We start from the raw sequence: 22137 nt of genomic DNA on the forward strand, positions 1-22137 counted from the left end.
CTATAGTAATATTCTAAGGCTATGAACTCCACAGAATATAAGATAGCCCTTACCACAGGATGGCACATGAAATAATTAGGAAGCCCTTCAAAGATCTGTAGTGATGAGCCCTTTTGTAGAGTTCCCTGCCTGCTTAAGACCCATTCTCATAGCGTGTACCACTTTAACATCCAGGACAGTCACATAAGTATGTGCCTCACTTTCAACTACAGTTGCTGAAAACACAGGCTACAACATACGTATCTTTTGACTTTTTTAACAGACATTAAAGTAGACATTGATTTTGGAATGAACAGAGAGGAATTAAGTAGGAAAGTCATAGGCAAAGCTCTGGTAGGGTAGATTAAGTAAGGAAAACAGAAGATACCTAATCTATCAAAGAGGGCAGGTATATCTATAAAGTTATTAAATGCAGCACTGTAATAATAAGAAATTAAAAATAACCTATAAATGCCAATCAACAAGAGATGGGAAAATAAAGCAGGGCCACCATACAATGACTACTAGGTGAATTTAAAAAGCAAAAAAGACTGAAGCAGGTCCTTATGTACAGTCATGTCTACTTTATTATGCTTCACAAATACTGTGTGCTATGACTTGGATACAGTCTGAGTATATCCCTAAAGATTCATGGCCTGGAAGCCTGGTCCCCAGTGAAGTGGTAGAATTTTTAAGTAGGGCCTAGTGGAAGATGGTTAGGTCATTAGAGATGCTGCCCCCCTTCTTTAGGTTATTAGTACAAGTTTGCAATATATAATAAATACATTCATCATGGGAAGCTGATACATATGCATAATGTCTTGTCTTTCTTCCCCTGACCCCACTCCATTCTCCCTCCATCCCGAGATCTTTTTCAATCCGTAAAAGGTCTATTTCCCTATTTTCTATCATCTTTTATTTTGCTCTTTAAATTACATATATTTTGGGTTTCTCATGTAAGAGATACCATGTGATATTTAACCTTTTGTCTAATTTTGCTTACCATTATGGTCTCAAGTGGGGCACCACTCTTAAAAGTGACTAATATAGTTCTCAGCAGACTCCAGTTAGTTCCTTTGAGAGTGAGTTGTGTTTTTTTTTTGGTTACTGGGGATCGAACTCAGGTTCTTATATGCTTGAGAGGCAGGCGGCGGAACCACTGAGCTAAATCCCCTGCCCAAGAGAGTGAGTTGTTATAAAATGAGCAAGCCTAGCCCCAGAATCTCCCGTGGTCTCCCCCACAGCCATAAACACTCTAGCCTAATGCCAGCTATCATGATGTGATATACTCGGAAGGCTCTCATCTGAAGCAAACTCATGGGGCTGCTCAATCATGGGTTTTCAGGTCCAAAACTGAGCTAAATACATTGCTTTTCCTTATGCACTGTCCAGCCTTCAGTATTGTATGACAACAACAGAAAACAAATTAATGGTATTTTTTGTTTTGTTTTGGCCTTTTGTTTGGTATTTTTTGGTTTGCTTTGTTCTTTGTTTGGTTTGTTCACTATGCAATTCAGGATGGCCTTGAATTCACTATGTTTGTTTGTTTTTGATACCAGGAATGAACTCTGGTCCTTGGCTTGGAGGCAGGCAGTGGAACTACTGAGCTAAATCCCCAGCCCTTGAATTCACTATGTAATCTAGGCTGGCCTCAAACCTGAAGTGATCCTCCTGCCACCCAGCCTCCCAAGTGCTGGGATTACAGGTGTGCCCCACCACGCCTTGCTAACAAAATGTATTTTGGGGGTTGGGGGTACTGGGGATTGAACGCCTGTTCTCGCGAGGCAGGTGCAGTGCCACTGAGCTAAATCCCCAGCCAAACACAATGTATTTTTTACCAACTGAAGATTTGTAGAAACCCTGTATTGAGTAAATCAATCAGCACCATTTTTCCAATAGCTTATGTTCACTTTGTGTCTGTGTCACATTTTGGTTAATTCTCACAATATTTCAACCTTTTTCCTTACAATTTTATCTGTTACAGTGATATGTGAACAATGATCTTCAGTGTTTCTGTTCCCCATCTCCCACTCTCTTTCCTAGAACCACCTTATTCCTTGAGAAACAATATTGAAATTAGTTAACATCCAGTTAACACTCTACACAGGCCTGTAAATGTTCAAGTGAAAGGAAGAGTTTTACCTCTAACTTTAAATCAAAAGCTAAAAATGATTAAGCTCAGTGAGGAAATTACATAAAAAGGCAAGACAGATCAATGATAAAACTTTATTGGATGAGGAGCTGCTTCTTACTGGTGATCAAAGAAAGTGGTTTCTTGGGATGGAATCTATTCTAATGAGGATGCTGTAATCACTGTTGAAATAAACGATTCAGAATATTACACAGCAAAGGCAGGCACGGTGGCCCATGCCTGTAATCCCAGCACTGGGGAGGCTGACAAAGGAGGACTGCTGAGAGTTCGAGGCCAGCGAGGGCTACAGAGAACCTGTCTCAAAAACAAACAACTCCCCCCCAAAACCCCAAGAATATTATATAGGCTTATTTGACAAATCAGAGGTAGGGTTTGACTCCAATTTGGAAAGAAGTTGTACTATGCATGCTGCAGAGAAATCTTTCATGAAAGGAAGAGTCAATGTGGCAAATGTTTCAGCAACTACTGTGACCTGATCAGTTAGCAGAGGCAAGACTCTCTATCAGCAGAAAGATTATCTCTTCCTGAAGGCTCGGATGGTCATTGGCATTTTTTAACAATAAAGCATTTTTTCCCCCCTTTTAAAGTTTTTTGTTTTTAAGGTGCTGAGGACGGAACTCTGGGCCTTGCATATGCTAAGCAAGCACTCTACCACTGACCTACAACCCCAGCCCACAATAAAAGTTTTGTTTTTTTGCATGTTTTATTTTATCGGCACATTTTAGATATACATGATACCATTCATTATAGAGAATTTATACCTGTACATGATATATCTTGCTTCTTTTTTTACCATTCCTCCCCCAAACCGCTTCAACCCCTTTCCCTCGTTTACAAAAGCTTTGTTTCCATTTTTTTCCTTGTCCCTTCTTTCCTTCCCCCTCCCTTGTTCGCCGTCTCATTTGAATATAAGTCTTTAAATGATGTATATATTTTAAAAGGCATAATGCTACTGCATCCTCAAGAGACTTTTTTATATGCACTAAAAAACCCATAAAAATCTATGTGACTGGTTTTATTGTGACATTTGCAGTGGTTTGGAACTAACCCTGCAGTACTATATCTCCACTGTTTGCCTATATCAGTATGAAACAATCCCCAAGCTGAACTATTAAATAAAAAGATCAGGGTATAAGAGAGCATACACGGGGGCTGGTGATGTAACTCAGTGGTAGAGCGTTACTAGCATGCATAAGGCCTTGCCTGGGTTTGATCCCCAAACACCACAGAAACAAAATATGTTAGTTCACACTTACAGGTTTTTTAAAAGATGGGGAAAGAGAAAACATATTTAATGTATATATAATTAAATAGGCATAAAACAGCTCTAGGAAGATAACTAATTAACACTGGGAAACAAGGGTGAGGGAAACTTCATACTTCCTTCTGTACCTTTAAAACTATGTGAATATGAAAAAAAAACCAGTGAATGTTAGGATACATTGTACATATGAAACTAAAATATCACCGAAAAGATCTAGAACAAAGAATTATTTAAAAATCATTAATTCCTATTTTTAATGGATTAGAGCTGTAGCACATTAACTCTGTGAAATACCTAGTTTTATAAGTTCCACAAGTGTTACTCTTAAATCATTTACAATTTTACAAATTATTACTTAATAATTCTCAAAGAATCCAGAATCAATCCTCAAATATACATTTTGCTAGTATTCAGCAACATAACTAATTTTATTTTTTCCATCTGATCTGAAGGAAGTATTTTGTTTACAAGATCCGTATTTATAAAAATTTTCTTTTTGTAAAACATTTTACCTCCTTTAGAATCATTCCTTTCACTTCCATTTGGCAGTGCTGATTCTTTGTTACTGGCAGTCATATTGTCGACATCATTTTCTTCTATAGTCAAATGATCTAGCTATTGAAAGAGAAAAATAATAATTTCTGAAATGGAGCCATACGTTCTTATAGAAATCCATGATTTTACATTCTGCTTAGGGAGAAATATGTGTTGTTCACACCACCTACCTCACTGTCCTTTACTGCAGAAATAGCTGAAAGTACTTGACCATTACAGAGTCGGTCATCTTGCACTGCACTGATATCCAGGCTCATTTTGGGATTGTAAGTATGAGGATAAAGGGATTCTGGAAGATGTTTATATTCTTGAGCACACTGAAATACAAAGGTGTGCTTTAAAACAGAACTGAGCAAAACCTTAGCAACTACCTGATATTAAGCAGGATAATAAGAACGATCAATATAGTATGTTGTAAGATGGCAAAGATTCACGAAGTTAGTTTTAAGAATTTCAGTTTACAGTGAAAGTTTATATGAAATTTTCAAATTATAAAATTTTCATTCATACCATTTTTAACTAGCAAAAGGAATCAGAGTCAGAAAGAGTACTCATTAGGGCCAGGGATTTGGCTCAGTGGCACCATGCCTGCCTCGAAAGTGCAAGGTCCTGAGTTCAATCCCTGGTACCAAAAAAAAAAAAGTGCTCATTAAAGATTTGTTAAGTATTTAAAGATCTTAAGAATGTGGGTGTGGTAGCACACACCCATAATCTCAGCTACTTGGGAGGCAAAGGCAAAAGGATTGCAAGATCAAGGCCAGTCTGTGTAACTTAGACCCTGTGTCAAAATAAAATTTACAAAAAGAGCTGGGGATGTAGCTCAGCAGTCCTTGGGTTGAATCCCCAGTACTGAAGGAAAAAAGAAAGAAGGAAAAAGCAAAAGCAATGTGAACTGTGCCCCCAAATGCCCAGCCTAGCACTAAGAGTTAAGGCCTAGTAGGAAATGTGTGGGGGCATCCCCTTGAAGAGCACAGTGGACCCCAAATCTCTTTTTCTCTTCTACTTCCCAGCCACAAGGTAAGTGTCTACCATGTGCTCTTGCCATGATGTGCCTGCCTCCAGTTAACCAAGATTATCAAACTTCTTCACATACACTGATCTTCACTATACTCTGAAATGATTGTATACATTTTCAATTAAAGAAAAGAGAGGGAGGAAAACATTACGTCTAAAAGCCAGTGCTCTGAAACAATGTGTATTCCTCTTTCTTTTACAGATTTATACTCTCGATTGCTATCATTTAGCCGGCCTTGATAGATGAAATGAGTCACAGTTTCATCAAAACTCCACCTGAAACAACCAAATAAAAGAAAATGAATAATTAAAAGAAATAGCCACACTTGTTAAGATGATCACTATTCACTATGAATAGAATACCTTGACCTACACAAAACTTTCAGAACCAGAGTAAGCAAGACCATCAAACTGATACTCTACTCGTTGACAAATTTTATGATATATCTTAAGGTATACAAATACAGAGATACGTTTTTATGGTTTATATCTAGATGTCACCCAAAGATTCATGAGCTAGTATACGGGGCTTTTTGGAGGTGACTGGATCATGAGGCACTGTATTCACTGGTGGATTAGTCCAGCCATGAATTTATAACTAAATGTGCTGTTAGGAGGTGGGCCTGATCTAAGAGGTGGGCCACAGGCGGTGTGGCCTGGAAGGGTGTATCTCCTCCCTCTCCAGCTCTTCCCTTTACTCTTTGCTCCCTGGCTGTCATGGTGTGAGCAGCTCATCTCCACCAGAGCTTTCCACCATGCCTTCCTGCCTTGGAGCCAAGGACTATGGAACTACACTATAAACTATGAGCTAAAATAAACCTCTCCTCCTCTAAGTTGTGGGTGTTGGTTACTGTGTCCCCAAGGACAAGGTGACTAAGATGTTTCGAATGATATTCTTTCTTTATACTTTTCTGAACTGTTTTAATTTTCTTTCAAAATGTGTATCACTTTATAGCAACAATAAAGGTATTTTCAAATTAACAAAATGTTGCAAAGCATCCAAATCTGTCCTCTGGTTGTTGGTTGTCATTATTCATTATATATTTGCTCTATGTCCCACAACAGACTAAATACGTTTCCAATCATCATCGCATTCACTCCTCACAAAAACCCTGACACACTGGTATTATATCCATTTTACAGATAAGAAACTGAGAAACATGGGTAAAGAATCTGTTGAAGATATTCAGTAAGTAGTAGAGCCAAGTTTGACTGTTAACTCAGTGTGGTAAAATCTCCTAATTCTTCCCATGTAATATTCTAGGAAAATAATCTGAAAAATATAAAACATGTCATCTTTCCAAAGCTCAAAAATGAAAGAGAAATAAAAATTGTATTTCTAGCAGAGTATGGTGGCACACGCCTGTAATCCTAGCACTTGGGAGGCTGAGACATGAGGATCACCAAGAGTTGAAGGCCAGTCTGGGCTACATAGCGAGACCCTGTCTGAAAAAAAAAAGTATTTCTAAATATAATTACCAAAACTGGGGCCGGGAATTTAGCTCAGTTGCACTGCACCTGCCTTGCAAGTGCAAGGTCCTGAGTTCAATCCCTGGTACCGCAAAAAAAAAAAAAAAAAAAAATTACCAAAATAAATTTTTTTGTGAACACTTAATATGTTTTCCATTCCCCAAACAACAAATATCCCTGAACCTTTCAAACAGGTAAAAATTAAGCAAATTTACGAAGTAATATAACAAGCATCTCAATTATAAGCATCTCTATTTTCCAGTGCTCTGTACATCCTTAAAAAAACATTAAAAATATACCCTAATTCATTAGTGCTAATAACTGTCTGTAACTGCTGTTGAGGTAAATTATTATATTTAGATATTAGCACTTTAGTATTTCCTTTAAATAAACCTTTTGTTTGTTTTGAGACAGGGTCTCACTATGTAGTCCAGGCTGGCCTTGAACTCACTATGTAACCTAGGCTGGCTTTGAATTCTAGCAATTCTCCTGCCTCAGCTGCCCTAGTGCTGAGATTATAGGCATGTGCCACGATCTCCGGAAAGTTTACTTAATATATTAAATAATCCAGATAATTCAGAAAAATAGAGGAGTTTTTGCTTGAATCAACTTGATTTACCTTTTAACATCACTGTGATAATTAAGATGGAAAGAATGTGTTTTGGTGCTCTGAGGTCCTTTACTAGTGGTTGTAGATGGTACAGATCATGGATGGGCAAATTTTTCTTGCAGACTAGCTGGTAAATGCCTTAGGCCCTACAGGTCAATTTCTTTTGCAACTACTCAACTCTTGCCTTTTTAGGTGAAGGCAGTCAAACACAATATATAACAGGCATGGCTAGGTTCCACTGAAATTTTACTACAGAAAGAGATGACCAGCCCACTGACCTGGTCCAGGTAAGTGCTTTCACCAAGAGGTGAAACTTTGCTCCAAGACGTATTTTAGAAATTTGTGGGGGTGACTTTGGTTGTTAAAATAATGTGTTCATATACTGGAGGGTACTACGCTATGTGGTAAGGTCCAGAGGTGCTAGAAATTCTAAGGAATAGTCACACAAGTATCCCATATCCTGCATGATTTTCTAATGTCCTAACAAAACCATGTAGGAATAGACAGTATCAGATAATCTCTTCAAGACATTCTGGTCCTAGATCATGGAAGGGCACACTTAGGATACCTTTATTTCAGAATGGATTGTCAAAGTGAATACATAAATATTGTAACCCTGACTATTAAAAGGTTCTTGTCTTTTAATTATTTACCAAGTTTGAGAAATCCATTTCAAGAACAGATTTTTTATTTATTTTTGTGGTAGTGGGAACCAAACCCAAGGGCATTCTACCACTGAGATACGTCATTTTTGAGACAAGGTTTTACTAAGTTGCTCGGGCTTGCCTTGAACTTTTGATCCTTCTGCCTTGAACTCCTCAGTAGCTAGGATTACAGGAGTGTGTCATCCTGCCTGGCTTTCAAGAAAAAACTTAATGTAAACTTTAAATTACTGTAATTGAACAGTTAAATTCTGGTTAGGAATTTCAACAATAAATTCTGTTTTTTTAATATTGAAAGGACTGGCATTTTAAGTCTTATAAAACATACCCTCCATATGGTACAATGAGAAAGAAAAAAGGTGATGTTCAGGAACCAGTAATAAAAATGTAGTAACAGATAACTATACAATTATGGATATTATAAATAGATAATACAAATAATAAGAAAGCTTCACTAGCTCACAACAGGTACATAAACACTTAGATGCTTATAACTATTACAGATAAATTTTATTTTTATATTCTCCTGGGCCAATTTATTTATCAAGTAGAAAACTAACTGAAATAAGATTAAAGGGGAAGATAAAACTAAATGTATTTCTCAAACTATCATCCATAAAGCCAACCACTATACTACCTATGGACAGCTGGACACTAGTGATCAACAGAGAGAGAAAGCAATCTCTCGAACTTTAACTAGGAAGCTGTCTCTGGCTTATGCTTCCAGACTGATGGCAGGTCTAACAGATATCTCTCCAAAGTCAGAAATGACACAAATTAGCCAGTTCCAAATACTAAAAAGACTAGGACCTGGGCATCATAGCAAGACCCTGTGTCTGTCTGACTTTCGCTGTGCTAGGCATTGAACCCAGAGCCTCATGAACACTAGGCAGGTGCTCTACCACTGAGCTGCATCACCAGCCCAAAACCTTTCTCTTAAGAGGAAAAAAGATACAAATTAAAACATGTTGAAAACAGACCATCTTAATTCAGGAGGGCCCTGGAGTACTTAGTACTACACATAGAAGAGCTCTAATCTGAAAATCATTACAGTAAAAACAAGCTTAATCTCAGGTCCCAGTGGATTACTGGACTATAAACTCTTGAACACAGGAACTCTTAAATGTTGATCATTCATGAATTTCAAGTTTCTAGAATAGTGAATGGAACAAAACAGGTTCTCAAATTATTTGCTGAGGGCTGGGGATTTAGCTCAGTGGTTCTGCCACCTGCCTTGCAAGCGCAAGGTCCTGAGTTCGATCCCCAGTACCAAAAAAAACCCCAATCAGATATTTGTTGAATACATCCTAAGAAATACATACACATGAACAGATAAATTAGAGGACATTTTCAAAGGATATGGTAAGTTAAAAATCAACTGGAGAGGGCCAGGTAATAGCTCAGTGGTTTTGCCACCTGCTGCGCAAGTGCAAGGACCTGAGTTCGATCCCGAGTACCAAAAAAAAAAAGAAAAAATCAACTGGAGAGATTTTATAGATAGTATTATAAACTAAAAAGCAAACATCATGTACTCTTGAGAATGTTCACAGTAACTAGGTTTTCTTAGGCCATATTATCTACAAACAAAAAGATGTGTACTACCTGTATTCTGCTCCTAGAGAGGCTGCAATTCCATTTAGTTCACTCTGCTTTTTACTGAGTTTTTTACTCACACATACCACAACTTTGTGAAGTGGCTTTGGAGCTTCTTCCTATACATGGGGAAACCCCCCCCCCCAAAACAGATTAGACATTGTTTGAAACGTTTTAACTAAAATTTCCACTTAATAAGAGAGCAGCCAGGCGTGGTGGTGCATGCCTGTAGTCTTAGCACTCGGGAGGCTGAGGCAGGACTGCCCCAAGTTCAAAGCCAGCCTGGTCTACATAGTGAGTTCAAGACCAGCCTAAACTACACAGCAAGACTCTGTCTCAAAAAAAAAAAGAGAGAACAAGCCTACCTTCTCCATTTGGGTACCCTTCAGTTGAGGGCTGGCAGAAAGAGCGACAGCATTTCGAGAGCTATTTTCCAAAGCAAGTTTCAAATTTCTGACAATGACTTCTGAGAGTGGTGAACTCAGTTTCTTTTTCTGTTTGCTGGCATCTCCTGGAGTTTCCAAGGCTGCAAGTGCATCCTACGTATTTGAAGGAAAGTTGGAGGGGCGGGTGGTGAGGGATAGGAAGGGAAGAGAGGGAGGAGGACCAAGGGGTATAAAAAGAGGGAAAGGAACTCCTCAAAATTAATGTGTTACGGTATTAATCTCTGGTTTTCATTCAAACAACAACAAAAAGAATAAACTATAATTTATATCTGTATACTAAGAAAAAAAATCCCTACTGTCCAGTAAACCAGTTCAAGGAGACTACTAGGCTTAGATTTTAACAGTTCATGCCACATTTACCTGAATCTAAAGAGTTAAAATTATAGTTAAAGGGACACAAAAAACACACACATAAGGAAACACGCGAGAATGGATATAAATAAGATAAATTAGAAGTCAGAAAGAAGTCAGAATGAATTGAGAATTGTGAAAAATCTTCAGTTGTATAAAATACATCCCTGTTCCCAAAGTACCCACTTCTGGGAGGAAGCTACGCCCAAGCGGCTTGCTCATTTCTTCTATATCTACACATCCATGTACACATCAGAATATATTTAACCTCGTCCCAATGATTAACACAGCAACTACTTATTTAAATGAAAAACGATGTGAGAGACCAGGAGAAACAAAACATCAATAAGAAACTTTAAAACAAGATAGGTGAAATGGACAAAAAATAGGAAAGGATATAAAATGTTTATACAATGTAATCAATAAATTTGATCTTCTGGATGTATAGGGGGTGATCAAAATAACACAGCGTGTGTTTAAATTTTAAAAATGTATTATAGTGAAATACACACTGCCATTGATCCCCCTCAAAATATTCCACTTGGCTTTCACATGCACTTAGCCCATTGTTCTTGCCAGTTTCTGAAGCAGTTTTGGGACCCCTCTTTCACATGATCAAAAATAAGGTGAATGCAGCCTTCAAGTGCCATCTACCAGAAACCAGATTCATAAAAATATGATGATGGATGCATCCTCATCTACCCTATTCACTAAATGTGGCACTGTGTTACTTCCGGTGCCTCCTCAAAGCCAAAATGACATTGAAAGGTAAATGTTTTAAATGGTTCAGAAAATCAAGGAAGCCATAATAGCAAAACTATAGACACTCATGAAAGAGGATTTCTGGAACTAATTCAGAAAGTGGTAAGAATTATGGGATAAATATATTCAAAGAAAGGGGGAGAATTTTGAGGGGGATTAAAGGCAGTCTGTATTTTACTGTAATAAATTTTTTAAAACATTGAACATTTGGGCCAGGGATTTAGCTCAGTGGTTTCTCCGCCTGCTGTGCAAGCGCAAGGACCCGAGTTCAATCCCTGGTACCAAAAAAAAAAAAATAAATTGAACATTCATCATATTTTTCAATCACACCTGATATATTGGATATATACCAAACATTATGCACTGAGGTAAACATTATATACTATCTTCTCAAAGAATACTCTAAAAAAAAATCCATCAAATATCAGAGCACAAAACGTGTTAAGTTCTGTCAAGTAAAAATAGTACAATACCCTAAAGCACAATGGAATAGAACTAGAAATTTTTAAAAAGTCCTTCCAGATGGAAATTAAAAGATTATAATGAAAACACTACAAATTTAAAGAGTACAGTATATGAATTTTTATTTTTATAAATTTTTTATTAAAATTATTTCCAAGTAAAAAGTCAGAAAATAAAACAACTTATAGAACTAAGAGTTTGCTAGGGGGGACCAGGGATTTAGCTCAGTAGTGCTGCCACCTGCCTCGCAAGTGCAAGGTCTCGCGTTCAATCCCAGCTACCAAAAAAAAAAAGTTTGCTAGGATGACCACTAGATACTCTTACTACACTATTTACTGGTAAAGGTATCACCTGGTACTTCTTGGGCAAACAGTTTTCCATTCTCTACTAACAGTAAAATATAGCCCAGTAACCTCCTATCTAGGTAAATATCATACTGTACATACATACATATTCCAAGGGACATGGAAAATGTTCATAGTAACATAATTCTGTAAGAATAAAAAGCCTACTAACCACCCAAATGCTCATCCCCCGTACAGTACTACAAATGTAAACTGTGTAAATCCATACAATTGAGTAAATAACATAGCTACATGGAGCAACATGGACAAATATCCTAAATGAAAGATGAACAGAAACAACAAAACAGACTCAAAATAATACATATGCTGCCGTTTATTTAAAAGTCAGAAACAAGTATAACAAAACTACAGTGTGAGAAGCAGGAGTGTCACCTCTTATGAAAAAGGGAGAAAGCAACAGTGAAAAAAAAGCGAAGTGGATTCTCAACTGTTAACATTGCTATTCAATTAGTAATACATTTATTGTAGTTTTTTGTTTTGTTTTATTTTATTTTATTTGTGGTATCGAGGATTGAACTCAGGATCTTTGCACTGAGCTATATATCCCAGGCCCTTTCTTAAAAAAGAAATTTTTCAAAGAGGTTCTAAGTTGCTAAATTGTCCCAGGCTGAGCTTGAGCTTGCAATCCTCCTGCCTCAGTCCTCCAGAGTGATGGTATTACACAACTTAATCTCCATGCCTAGCAATAATATATGCCAATAAAAAATTAATTTTAAGAGGTAATTTTTTGTTATTCTTAAGGCCTAATAAATGGATAATTTTGTCATTATTCCAGGCCACAGCTATGTTTTACATAAAGAACTCAATATATATCACTTCAGTTTGATAAACCAATGATTAGAAAAGGAAGCATTACTTTACATACTACCAAAAATGGGAAAAAGAAGGAGGGCGGAGACACTGCAAAATAAACTGTAATTCTAAACAATTAAATCTTAACGTGTGGTTTTTGATTTTGTTTTTTGTAGTGAGACTACTTCAGAACTGTAACTTGTACTGCAAGGTAGCCATAAAAGAACGGTCTAAACGACAGGAAATATTTTGACTACTTTCTTGCCTACTAATATTATTTCATTTGCTATTCAAAGGGACCGTGAGCCATGAGACTATAGAGATCATCTGGATTTGTTCTGATTTTAGATAAAAGTAATGAACCCTAAAGAGGTTAACTAGTTTTAAAAGGCAGCAAGAGGCAAAAAGGCCCATTCCAGATCTCACAGTTCCCAAGACAGAGATTCTTTTATTTCAGCAAGAGTGTTAACCACAGTACAGTATGTTACTTCAGAAGAGATTTCATATGCATGCTCAGTATTCTGAGTTTGTTACAATAAAGACTTTTCTCCCCGTGTCAGTCACTAAAATTTTTCAAAGATAAAGACATAAATTAGCTTGGAAAAAACTTTCCTGGGTATCAATTAGTCTTTATTTTCTGGAGATGAACAATCTGTAAACTTTACCATAAGTCTGCACTAAAACACACTAGCCAAACATTAAAATGCTGCTTTTAAAAACCCTATGCTGGGCTGGGGATTTAGCTCAATGGTTTCGCCGCCTGCTGTGCAAGCGCAAGAACCCGAGTTCGATCCCCAGTACCAAAAAAAAAAAAAACCCTATGCTATTTCAAGAGATCAATCACTATAAGAAGCAAAACATCAACAGATCAATGGGTATAGTAATTTTGTAAAGTTTCATGGATAAAGAAATCATATGCAATGGTTTAAACAGCAACTTGAAAAGCCAAAAAACTACCAAGGAAAAGAGAAGAAAATCTTTTTGGGGAATAAAAGGAAACCATTTGAAAAGGTTACATTAGCCTTTGATTTGCAAAAGAATTTTTCAGAAAGGAAGCCAGGCCAACAGATCAAACAAAGAAACAGAATCAACTCATCTCCCCTAAGGGAAATGACTGAAAAGGAAGGTGATGCTACAGACATCTTCAGAAAGCAAGCCCTGGATGCACTCATGGAATCTATACGTATACAGGAATGTGTTTACATTATTTTTACAGCTCATTAAATCATTTCACCATACTTTTTCATTTGATCCTTAAAATAAACCTGTCAATTTTCAGGGCAAATCCTATCTTCTTTGTATAAAAGGAGAAACTGATGCTCAGGTAAGTTAAATAAACTGCCTAGACAAGTGATGGCGAACCTTTTAGTGCTTTCAATGATATATAAACAGCCACAGCAGCACGCGGGCAGTAGGTTTGCCATCACTGGTCTAGAGTTACATAGTTCATAGCAGATTTAGGACTTGAACCAAGATGTCCTGATTTCACACCAGACATATCAACAGCTGTTACCTAAACTCTTTAGTATTCAATACTATGAATCTCCCTGCCAACATCTCTGGAAAACTTTAAAACAAACTGCAGAGTTTGAGGCTTTATCAACTGTAAAATTCTAACTCTAGGACTACCCTTTAAACCTTACCTTCACATCAAATGAAGGCTTGAAAAGTTTGTCCTTAGACAGAAATTTTGACGGCGTGTCCAGGTGTACTGAGGGCTCCTTCTGAAGTGGCTTTCCTACTGCTGGAGACTCGGTTGGAACCTTCCCAGTGTGCTGTGAGAGCACAGCATGGAAAGCTTTACTCTGAAAGCGGTTCATATCCAAAGGTGTAACAGCCATTTTTCTGAGAGATTCCACATGTTTGCCAGGATGTGCTGAACTACCTGGATTTAGAGTTTCACCATTTGTTGTTTTGGTTTCCAATCTTTGTTCTATAGATTTAAATTGAAACAAAGCAAATATGAGCACTAATATCCACTTTCTTTCCTCCAAAGAAGCACACAAGAAGTGACATTCTTGTATCTCACTGGTACATAGTTTTTCTATTGCTTTTTTTTTTTGGTACCGGAGATCGAACTCAGGACCGCAAGGCAGGCAGCGGAACCACTGAGCTAAATTCCCTGCCCTCTTGTTCTATTTTTAATTTAATTAAATTTATTTATTTATTTTCATTTTGGTTGAGACAGGGTCTCACTAGAGTAGTTCAACTGGCCTGAATTCACTATGTAGCCTAGGCTGGCTTTGAACTCACTGATCCTCCTGCCTCAGCCTCCAGAGTGCTGGAATTAGAGGTGTGTGCCATCACACTCAGCTACCTTTTTTGATTTTTCATGTTAAGTCTCAGGAACATATTAAACCATAAAGTTATATTCCCAGTCTCTAAGAAGTAAACCAGGTAATGTGTTAAAATATACACTGAATTGGGCTGCTTTCCTGGGCTCCCCCGGCCTTCCAAGGTGGGCGGCGCGAGCAGCTGCCCCAGCAGAGCAGAGCCTGGAGTCCGAGGACGCATGTCCCACCCTGCACCAGGCGTGAGGGTTCTGTCACTGCGGACACCTCTCCCTCCCCAGCCCCAAGCCAATGGGGCAGGAAAGGCGAAGGCAGAGAGCCAGATGTCCTGGTCATTAACTCCAGTTTTTCCAGAGTGACAAGTGGTTACAAGTCCTTGCTGCCTTCCCTTAGGAATCATCAATATGCACCAGGAAAATGCTTCTAGAAGAAAATCAATTGAGATTCACATACAGGTATCTTCATATTGAGTTCCAGAACTGAAAGAGAAGTTGGAGGTCTCCATCCATTCATCTACTTTAGAAATCCTAACAAAGAAAATGAAGCCCTCTTCTGAAATGAAAGTTATTTTGCTCAGGACCACATTTCATTTTTGCACAAGGGACAGGTGAAACAGAGGCAGAGCAGGAAAGAGGACAAAAGAGAAATGAAGTGATAGGGAGAGAAACAGAAAGATACAGCACAAGAAGAACATCCATCAGAAAGAGAGTATAAATTTAGTTACAGATAATGAAAGGGCCAAGAGCCACCCTCAGTCACAGGAGAGTAGACACAGAGGTAACAGGTCCTATAAGTGACATTCACAAAAGCTGAAACAGGAGGAAAAGGATGGCACACACAGGGAAAAGTGGAACGAGGCATATAAAAAGAAAGAAAGCAACAGTCTTTCATGGAACAGTATCTCTTTTAGGCTAGCACCAAGAAAAGTCATATTGCATTTAAAGAAGCATGGCACAGCCAAGCATAGTGGTGCATGCTTGTAATTCCAACTATTTAGGAGGCTGAGGCAGGAGGACCACAAGTTCAGCCAGGCATGGTGGCACATCCCTGTAATCCTAGCATTTGGGTGACTAGGAGGATCCCTGTGAGTGTAGGGCCAGCCTGAACTAGATAATGAGACCCTGCCTCAAAAACACAAAACAAATAAACAGAAAGTAAAACTTAAGTTTGAGGCCAGCTGGGACAACTTAGTGAGACTATCGAAACAGTCTCTGTCTGCTCCCACATTAAATGGGGAGGGGGGAAAGAGGTACGGTGGTGCACGGCTGTAATCCCGGCGCTCAGAAGGCTGAGGCAGGAAAATCACCTCAAGTTTGATGGCAGCCTGGGCTACACAGTGAGTTTAAGGCCAGCCTAAACTACATAGTAAGACCCTGTCTCAAAAAAACAACCAAACAAATTCTATATACATACATACATACATACATACATACATACAAATGATTCTTCTACCTGCCTCACAGCATGGCTGAGAGAACTAGGTGAGAATATTTAAAAAAATACATATTAGGGCTGGGAATTTAGCTCACCTGGTACCACCCCCAGCCGCCACCCCCAAAACATATTAAACTACATGCTGGACAAAAATATATAAACTGAATTGGAAAAGCATGAACTAAAACAAATAATTAATGAACACAGACTTTGTATTTCATCTTGTTAAACATTAAAATCTTCTCAATAAACCCACCTGCCACTATTACATCAATAAATGTCAATTTAAGTCAATGGTGGAATAAAAAAAATCCCACGCTGGGGATGTAGCTCAGTGGCGGAGCATTTGCCTAACATGAGCCAGGCTCTGGGTTCTATCCCTGGTACCGCCAAAAAAAACCCACCAAAAAGCAAAAAACAAAACAAAACAACAACAACAAAAATCCCAACTATAGTCAAGCTTTTGGAAAGTCCACCAAGAAATTTTAATATGACCTATACTCACTGGAGTGTCCATCATAAATTTTCATTCTAGCCGGGTAAATAATTACTCTGAGAGGTGTTCCCAAGCTACTGACCTGTCCCTTAGGTTTGCTCATAATGTCATCATCATCTAGAGGTTATTTGTCCTCCCACCCCTGTCTTTTTTTTACCTTTTCTCAACACTGAACAAAACACCTTCTAGATGACTATTCCATGCCAGGCCTAATGCTAGACAATGGAAATACAGAATTCACAGGACATGCATGTGCCTTGCCTTTCTGGAGCTTACAGTCTAGTGAAAAGACAAAAGTAACTGGCATAAGAACCATAAAAGGGCAAAACAAAATGTTACAGCAAGACAAAGGCAGTGCTTGCCTGTGGGTTCAATCCCCTGCACTGAAGAAAAAAAGCTAGAAGAGTCAGTGAGCATGAAATGGTCTTGAGGAAATGTACAAACGCCGAAAGAAAAGCAGGAAAAGAGAGCACATTAGTTAAATGGTTAGTGTAAGCCACAAAAGGAATTAACAGTAAAGAAGATAAAAGCTGACAACCTTTCATCTTCAAATTCTGAGAACCTCCAACATTCTTACATTGTTTTGCACCCACTAGCTTTCAAATAATATTTATGGTTGATAGTGCAATACAAATTAAGCATTTGTGCTACAGACACACGTTCACTTTGCCATCCATCCAATGTCAAATGCTCAACAGTGGCTTATTGAATATAAAATGAAAAATAAAATACATGATCTATCATTAAGCAAGCTTTGGAACATGAATATCCCAGAAACCATCAAGCAGTAAAGTGTATACATGGAATAAAAGTAATAACCTGTAGGTGAATTTTCAATCAGAAAATGGCTTTCATCTCCTCTCTTTCCCGTCCGAGCAGTCTCCAACAGCCAAGCTATAGTGACTGCCGGTAAATTCCACTTCTTTGCAGCTTCATATTTAGAACCCACTGGTTCTTTCAATACAAGATGTGTACTGGCAAGCATGCCTTTCTTTGCATTAGATTTGCGAACAAAGTATTCTTGAACACTGAAATTTATATTTAAAGGAAAGCAAATGGTCACATACACAATTAGCCAGTAAACTAAGAACAAAATTTCTATTGTTACTTAAGTTTGAGAAAACACACACTGACTAAAAATTGATATGTTCTACGTGAAATTAAGCGAATCCCTTTACAAGTGCTTACTCTAGGATAAAAATATATTGCTATACCAATTAAACTTTATACAAACATAAAGTCAGACTTTTAAAAACTAAGTGCATCCGCCGCCTGCTTCGCAAGCGCAAGGACCCGAGTTCGATCCTCAGTACCAAAAAAAAAAATAAAAAAAAATAAAAAAAAAAAAAACTAAGTACAGAATCTACTTAACTAGTCATTACTCACCCACCCATCTTTTCCTCCTGAAAGGGGACATGGAACCAAGTATATAAATAACATTATATATTTTTCCCACTATAACTTTCCAAAGTATTTTCACATATAATCTCATTGGTCCTCTCAATATTTGTGAAGTATCATTATTTTATAGCTATGGAAATATATATTAAGTGACTTGTTCAAGTGCAGATGATATTAAACAGAGAATATGGGGCAGAAATATATGTCCAACAGTTGAGATATAAACAGAATTCAGTCTTTTCTAACTTCTGGGTCTTATGTTCTAGTTCAGTGGCAGTGATCCTATGGCACATGTGCCACAGCATGTTGTTTTGTTATCACTGAAAACTCTAAAAGGCTTGCCATCATGGTTCTAGTTCCTAACTTTTTAAACATTTTTTAATCTGCGGTCTTTCCTAGTGCTTTTTTTTTTTTTTTTTTTTTTGTACTGGAGATCGAACTCCGGACCTTGCGCTTTCGAGGCAGGCGCTGGAACCACTGAGCTAAATCCCCAGCCCTCCTAGTGCTTTTATAGTTCTAGTTTTTACATTTAACCCACTGATCTGGTTGGTACTTACTTTGGTATGAAACATGACTCCAACTTTATTGAATCCTATTTATTCTCTTTCTTAATAATTAGAAATATCACTTTTATCATAAATAAAATCGCTGTATTAGGTCTATTGCTAAACTTGTTCATTCACTGAAATTTCCTTTATTTACAATCACGGTTTTTGAGTGAGGTTTACACACTGCACTTTATTAACTGTTAGGACTAGGCCCAATTATTCCATCTCAGAATTTTCACGACTTTCCTGCTTGCTAATCTTTCCACATAAATTTTGGAATTAATTTGCTTAGTGCCCTCCCTAAAACAAATTTCTTTGGTATAGTAGTCACACCATGGATACATGGTTTCAGTGGCCCTGTCAACAGTGGTCTGAAAATAGTAAATGGAAAAATCTCAAAATAAACAATTGATAAGTTTTGAACTGCACACTATGAGTAGCAAGATGAAATCTCAGAGTCCAACTGTCCCACTGAGGATATGAATCATTGCTTTATCTGGCACATCCACACTGCCCATGTTACCTGTCCATTAGTCACTTAGTAGCTGGGTCAGAAATTAAATCAACTGTTGAGGATCACATGCATGCTCATGCCATGAGAAACCATATTCCCATAACTTTTTATTATAGTTTATTGTTATAACAGTTTTATTTTCTTCTTATTGCTGCTAATCTCTCTTTTTGTTTGTTAATTTTTTGTTTTTGAGACAGGGTCTCACTCTGTAGTCCAGGCTGGCCTCAAACTCGTGGCAATTCTCTTGCCTCAGCCTCCCAAATGCTGGGATTACAGGCATGCACCTCCACACCTGGCTTGCTGGGCCTAATTTTTTGGGGGGCGAGGAGGGTACCGGGGATTGAACTCAAAACCTTGCACTCGCGAGGCAGGCGGCAGCACCACTGAGCTAAATCCCCGGCCTTGGTGGGCCTAATTTATACTGTACATTTTAATTTTAACACAAGAATATATGTATGCATAAGATAAAACTTAGTAAACAGAGGCTCTGATATCATCCATAGTTTCAGGCATACAATGGGGATGTTAGAATATACCCTAAAGGATAAAGGAACCCTACTATATTTTTTACTGGGATCATGTTAAGTTTATATATTCACAAAGACGGTAAAGGAAATTTCATTATTTGTCTTCTTTTCCAAGAACATGCAGATCCGTTCTACTGTTCCAAATTTATTTTATTACCCTCAAGGACATTTTACAAATTTTCCATAGCTCTTAGAAGTTTCATGTTAAACTTGCCCTTTTCCCCCATTAGTTCTTTTACCTGGTAGTTTGTTTGTATGAAGGTTATGGATTTCTGTGTATTAATTTTGTGCATAGCCACTTTACTGAATTTTTCTGAGCACTGCTTTAGTTATATCCAATGGAGTCTGTTTCATGTTTGTTATTGTTATTTTCTGCAATTTTTTAAAGTTTTTATTGCTTAATTCAAATATAGAACATTTATGGCAATCGCTCCTTTACTGTTCATAAATCACATACTGAATCTTTTCGTGTTTTAGCTTATAGGTTCTCCTCCATTCTTCCATTCCCTTCATATATATTAACTGAAGACACGAGTATTTCTACCACAGAAGGATTTTGCTGATTTATTACTGTATTGTAACTTAACACGTTCTTCTTCTGTCAGGAGTTCCTATAAATTAATAACTGGATCAAAAGGTATCATCAGACTGAGGTTTGATTATTCCGGCAAGACTTCAAGGTAATGGTATATTCTGGCTATCTTTGTATTAACTATTAGTCTTCAATGCCTACTTTCATTCATTAAAGGTTATAATCCTATCCTTCCTTATTTTTTGGAATACCTCTAAAAAGGGCAATTTTGCCTTATCTACTTACATGCTATCCTAATATACACTGTATAGAAGTGGCAGGATAATATTCAATCCTTTTCTTTTTGCCAGCTTTCAACATAAAAGGTTGGTTCCTGAGTATCTTTCAAAGGTGAACAATTACCTTAGTTTCTACAATATCACTGTGAAGTCACAATTTAAGCATTATGTGATGTGTTTGAATCCACTGCAGTTTTTTTTTTTTTTTTCTGGTACCGGGGATTGAACTCAGGACCTTGCACTTGCTAGGCCAGAGGAGCGTCACTGAGCTAAATCCCGGCCTATCCACTGCAGTTCTAATCTTTAATGATACTTAAGTTTTCCTGTGTTTGGCAAGTGAAGATATTTTTGATATCACTCTCCTAATAGCCTTTGATATCACTCTCCTAATAGCCTTTGATAATATCCTTGCTCTCCAGCCTGTCAAAATGTTCCAGATTCACTTATATACTTTCACCCCCAAATCTGTAATTAACAATTTCTTTAAGCTTTAGGTTTAGTAGGAATTATTTTAAGATTAAAATCTGGAGCCGGGCATGATGGCACATACCTGTAATCCCAGCACTCAGGAGGCTGAGGCAGGGGGATCACCATGAGTTCAAGGTCAGCCTCGCTACACAGTGAGTTCAAGACTATATTGAACTGCACAGTGAGACCTTCTGTCAAAGAATCAAAAAAATTAAAATCTGGGTACTGGAGTTGCCTGTTACTATTGAGTTGGTAAATATTTCTAGGCTTATAAATGGCTTTGATTTCTTCTTTGAACCAAGAGCTATTAAAAAGTTTTTAATTCCTCACATTTCTTGCTGTTTTTGTCTTAATGATAATGTCTGTCATCTTTGGTACTTCAAAATATACAGTAAATGTTTGGATTTTTAAAATTTATTACTAAGTAAAGAACATATTACCAGAAATCCCTCTCAAAAATTTCCCTCCAGCTCTGAACACACTAATCCTGCCATTTTTGCCACTTTTTGAAGCAGTTCTGGAAATCTTTTGTTGAATGTTCTTATGACATATAATCAAAAATTTAGTAAATGCTGCTGCCAAATAGTATCCAATAGAAAGGTAGGCCTGCAAAAAATTACAGTAGGTGTGTCCTCACCCACCTTATTTACCAGATCCAGCACTATGTGACTTCTGGCTCTTCTCCAAAGTCAAAATGACCATGAAAGGTAAATGTTTTGAATTAATCTGAACAGTGTAACTAAAGATACTCATGAAAAAGGACTTTCCAGGGCCGGGGATTTAGCTCAGTGATTCTGGTGCCTGCCATGCAAGTGCAAGGTCCTGAGTTCAAACTCCGATACCCCACCCCCCAAAAAAAGAAAAAGGACTTTCCAGAACCACTTCAGAAAGTGGCAAGCATGACGGGATAGTGTTTAAAGCAAGAGGGAGTATTCTGAGGGGAATTAATGGCAATGTGTCTTTTACTGTACTAAAGTAAAAAAAAAAAATTAAGATGCACCGTGTTTTTTCAATCATAAGGTATACATTTTATCTTCAGCATGAATAGCATTATTACAATGCTTTTTTCTTAATGACCTTTGATATAAATTCAAACCTGTCTGATAATAAAACTCCAACCTTTTTCTTTTCTCATGCTTTTATTTATGTCTTTGCCCACCATTCCCCCACA

At 37.6% G+C, this 22137-nt stretch overlaps 1 protein-coding gene across 5 annotated transcripts in view; it reads right to left on the reverse strand.

Moving 5' to 3' along the window:
• The window catches only part of Topbp1 (DNA topoisomerase II binding protein 1), a 77923-nt gene that overhangs the window by 30704 nt on the left and 25082 nt on the right, over nucleotides 1–22137 (reverse strand). For all 5 annotated transcript variants that reach the window (XM_021244535.2, XM_087186165.1, XM_004834249.4 and 2 more), the window contains 7 exons: nucleotides 17518–17726; nucleotides 14121–14410; nucleotides 9665–9838; nucleotides 9309–9418; nucleotides 5117–5240; nucleotides 4121–4267; nucleotides 3908–4010 (listed from right to left, as the gene is read on the reverse strand). In XM_021244535.2, the coding sequence (XP_021100194.2) occupies nucleotides 3908–4010; nucleotides 4121–4267; nucleotides 5117–5240; nucleotides 9309–9418; nucleotides 9665–9838; nucleotides 14121–14410; nucleotides 17518–17726 (1157 nt within the window). The remainder of the gene's footprint in view (nucleotides 1–3907; nucleotides 4011–4120; nucleotides 4268–5116; nucleotides 5241–9308; nucleotides 9419–9664; nucleotides 9839–14120; nucleotides 14411–17517; nucleotides 17727–22137) is intronic.

The sequence above is a fragment of the Heterocephalus glaber genome, unplaced genomic scaffold (genome assembly GCF_053883595.1).
Source record: "Heterocephalus glaber isolate CG9 unplaced genomic scaffold, H.glaber_assembly_v1.0 deba00001504, whole genome shotgun sequence".
Taxonomy (NCBI): domain Eukaryota; kingdom Metazoa; phylum Chordata; class Mammalia; order Rodentia; family Bathyergidae; genus Heterocephalus; species Heterocephalus glaber.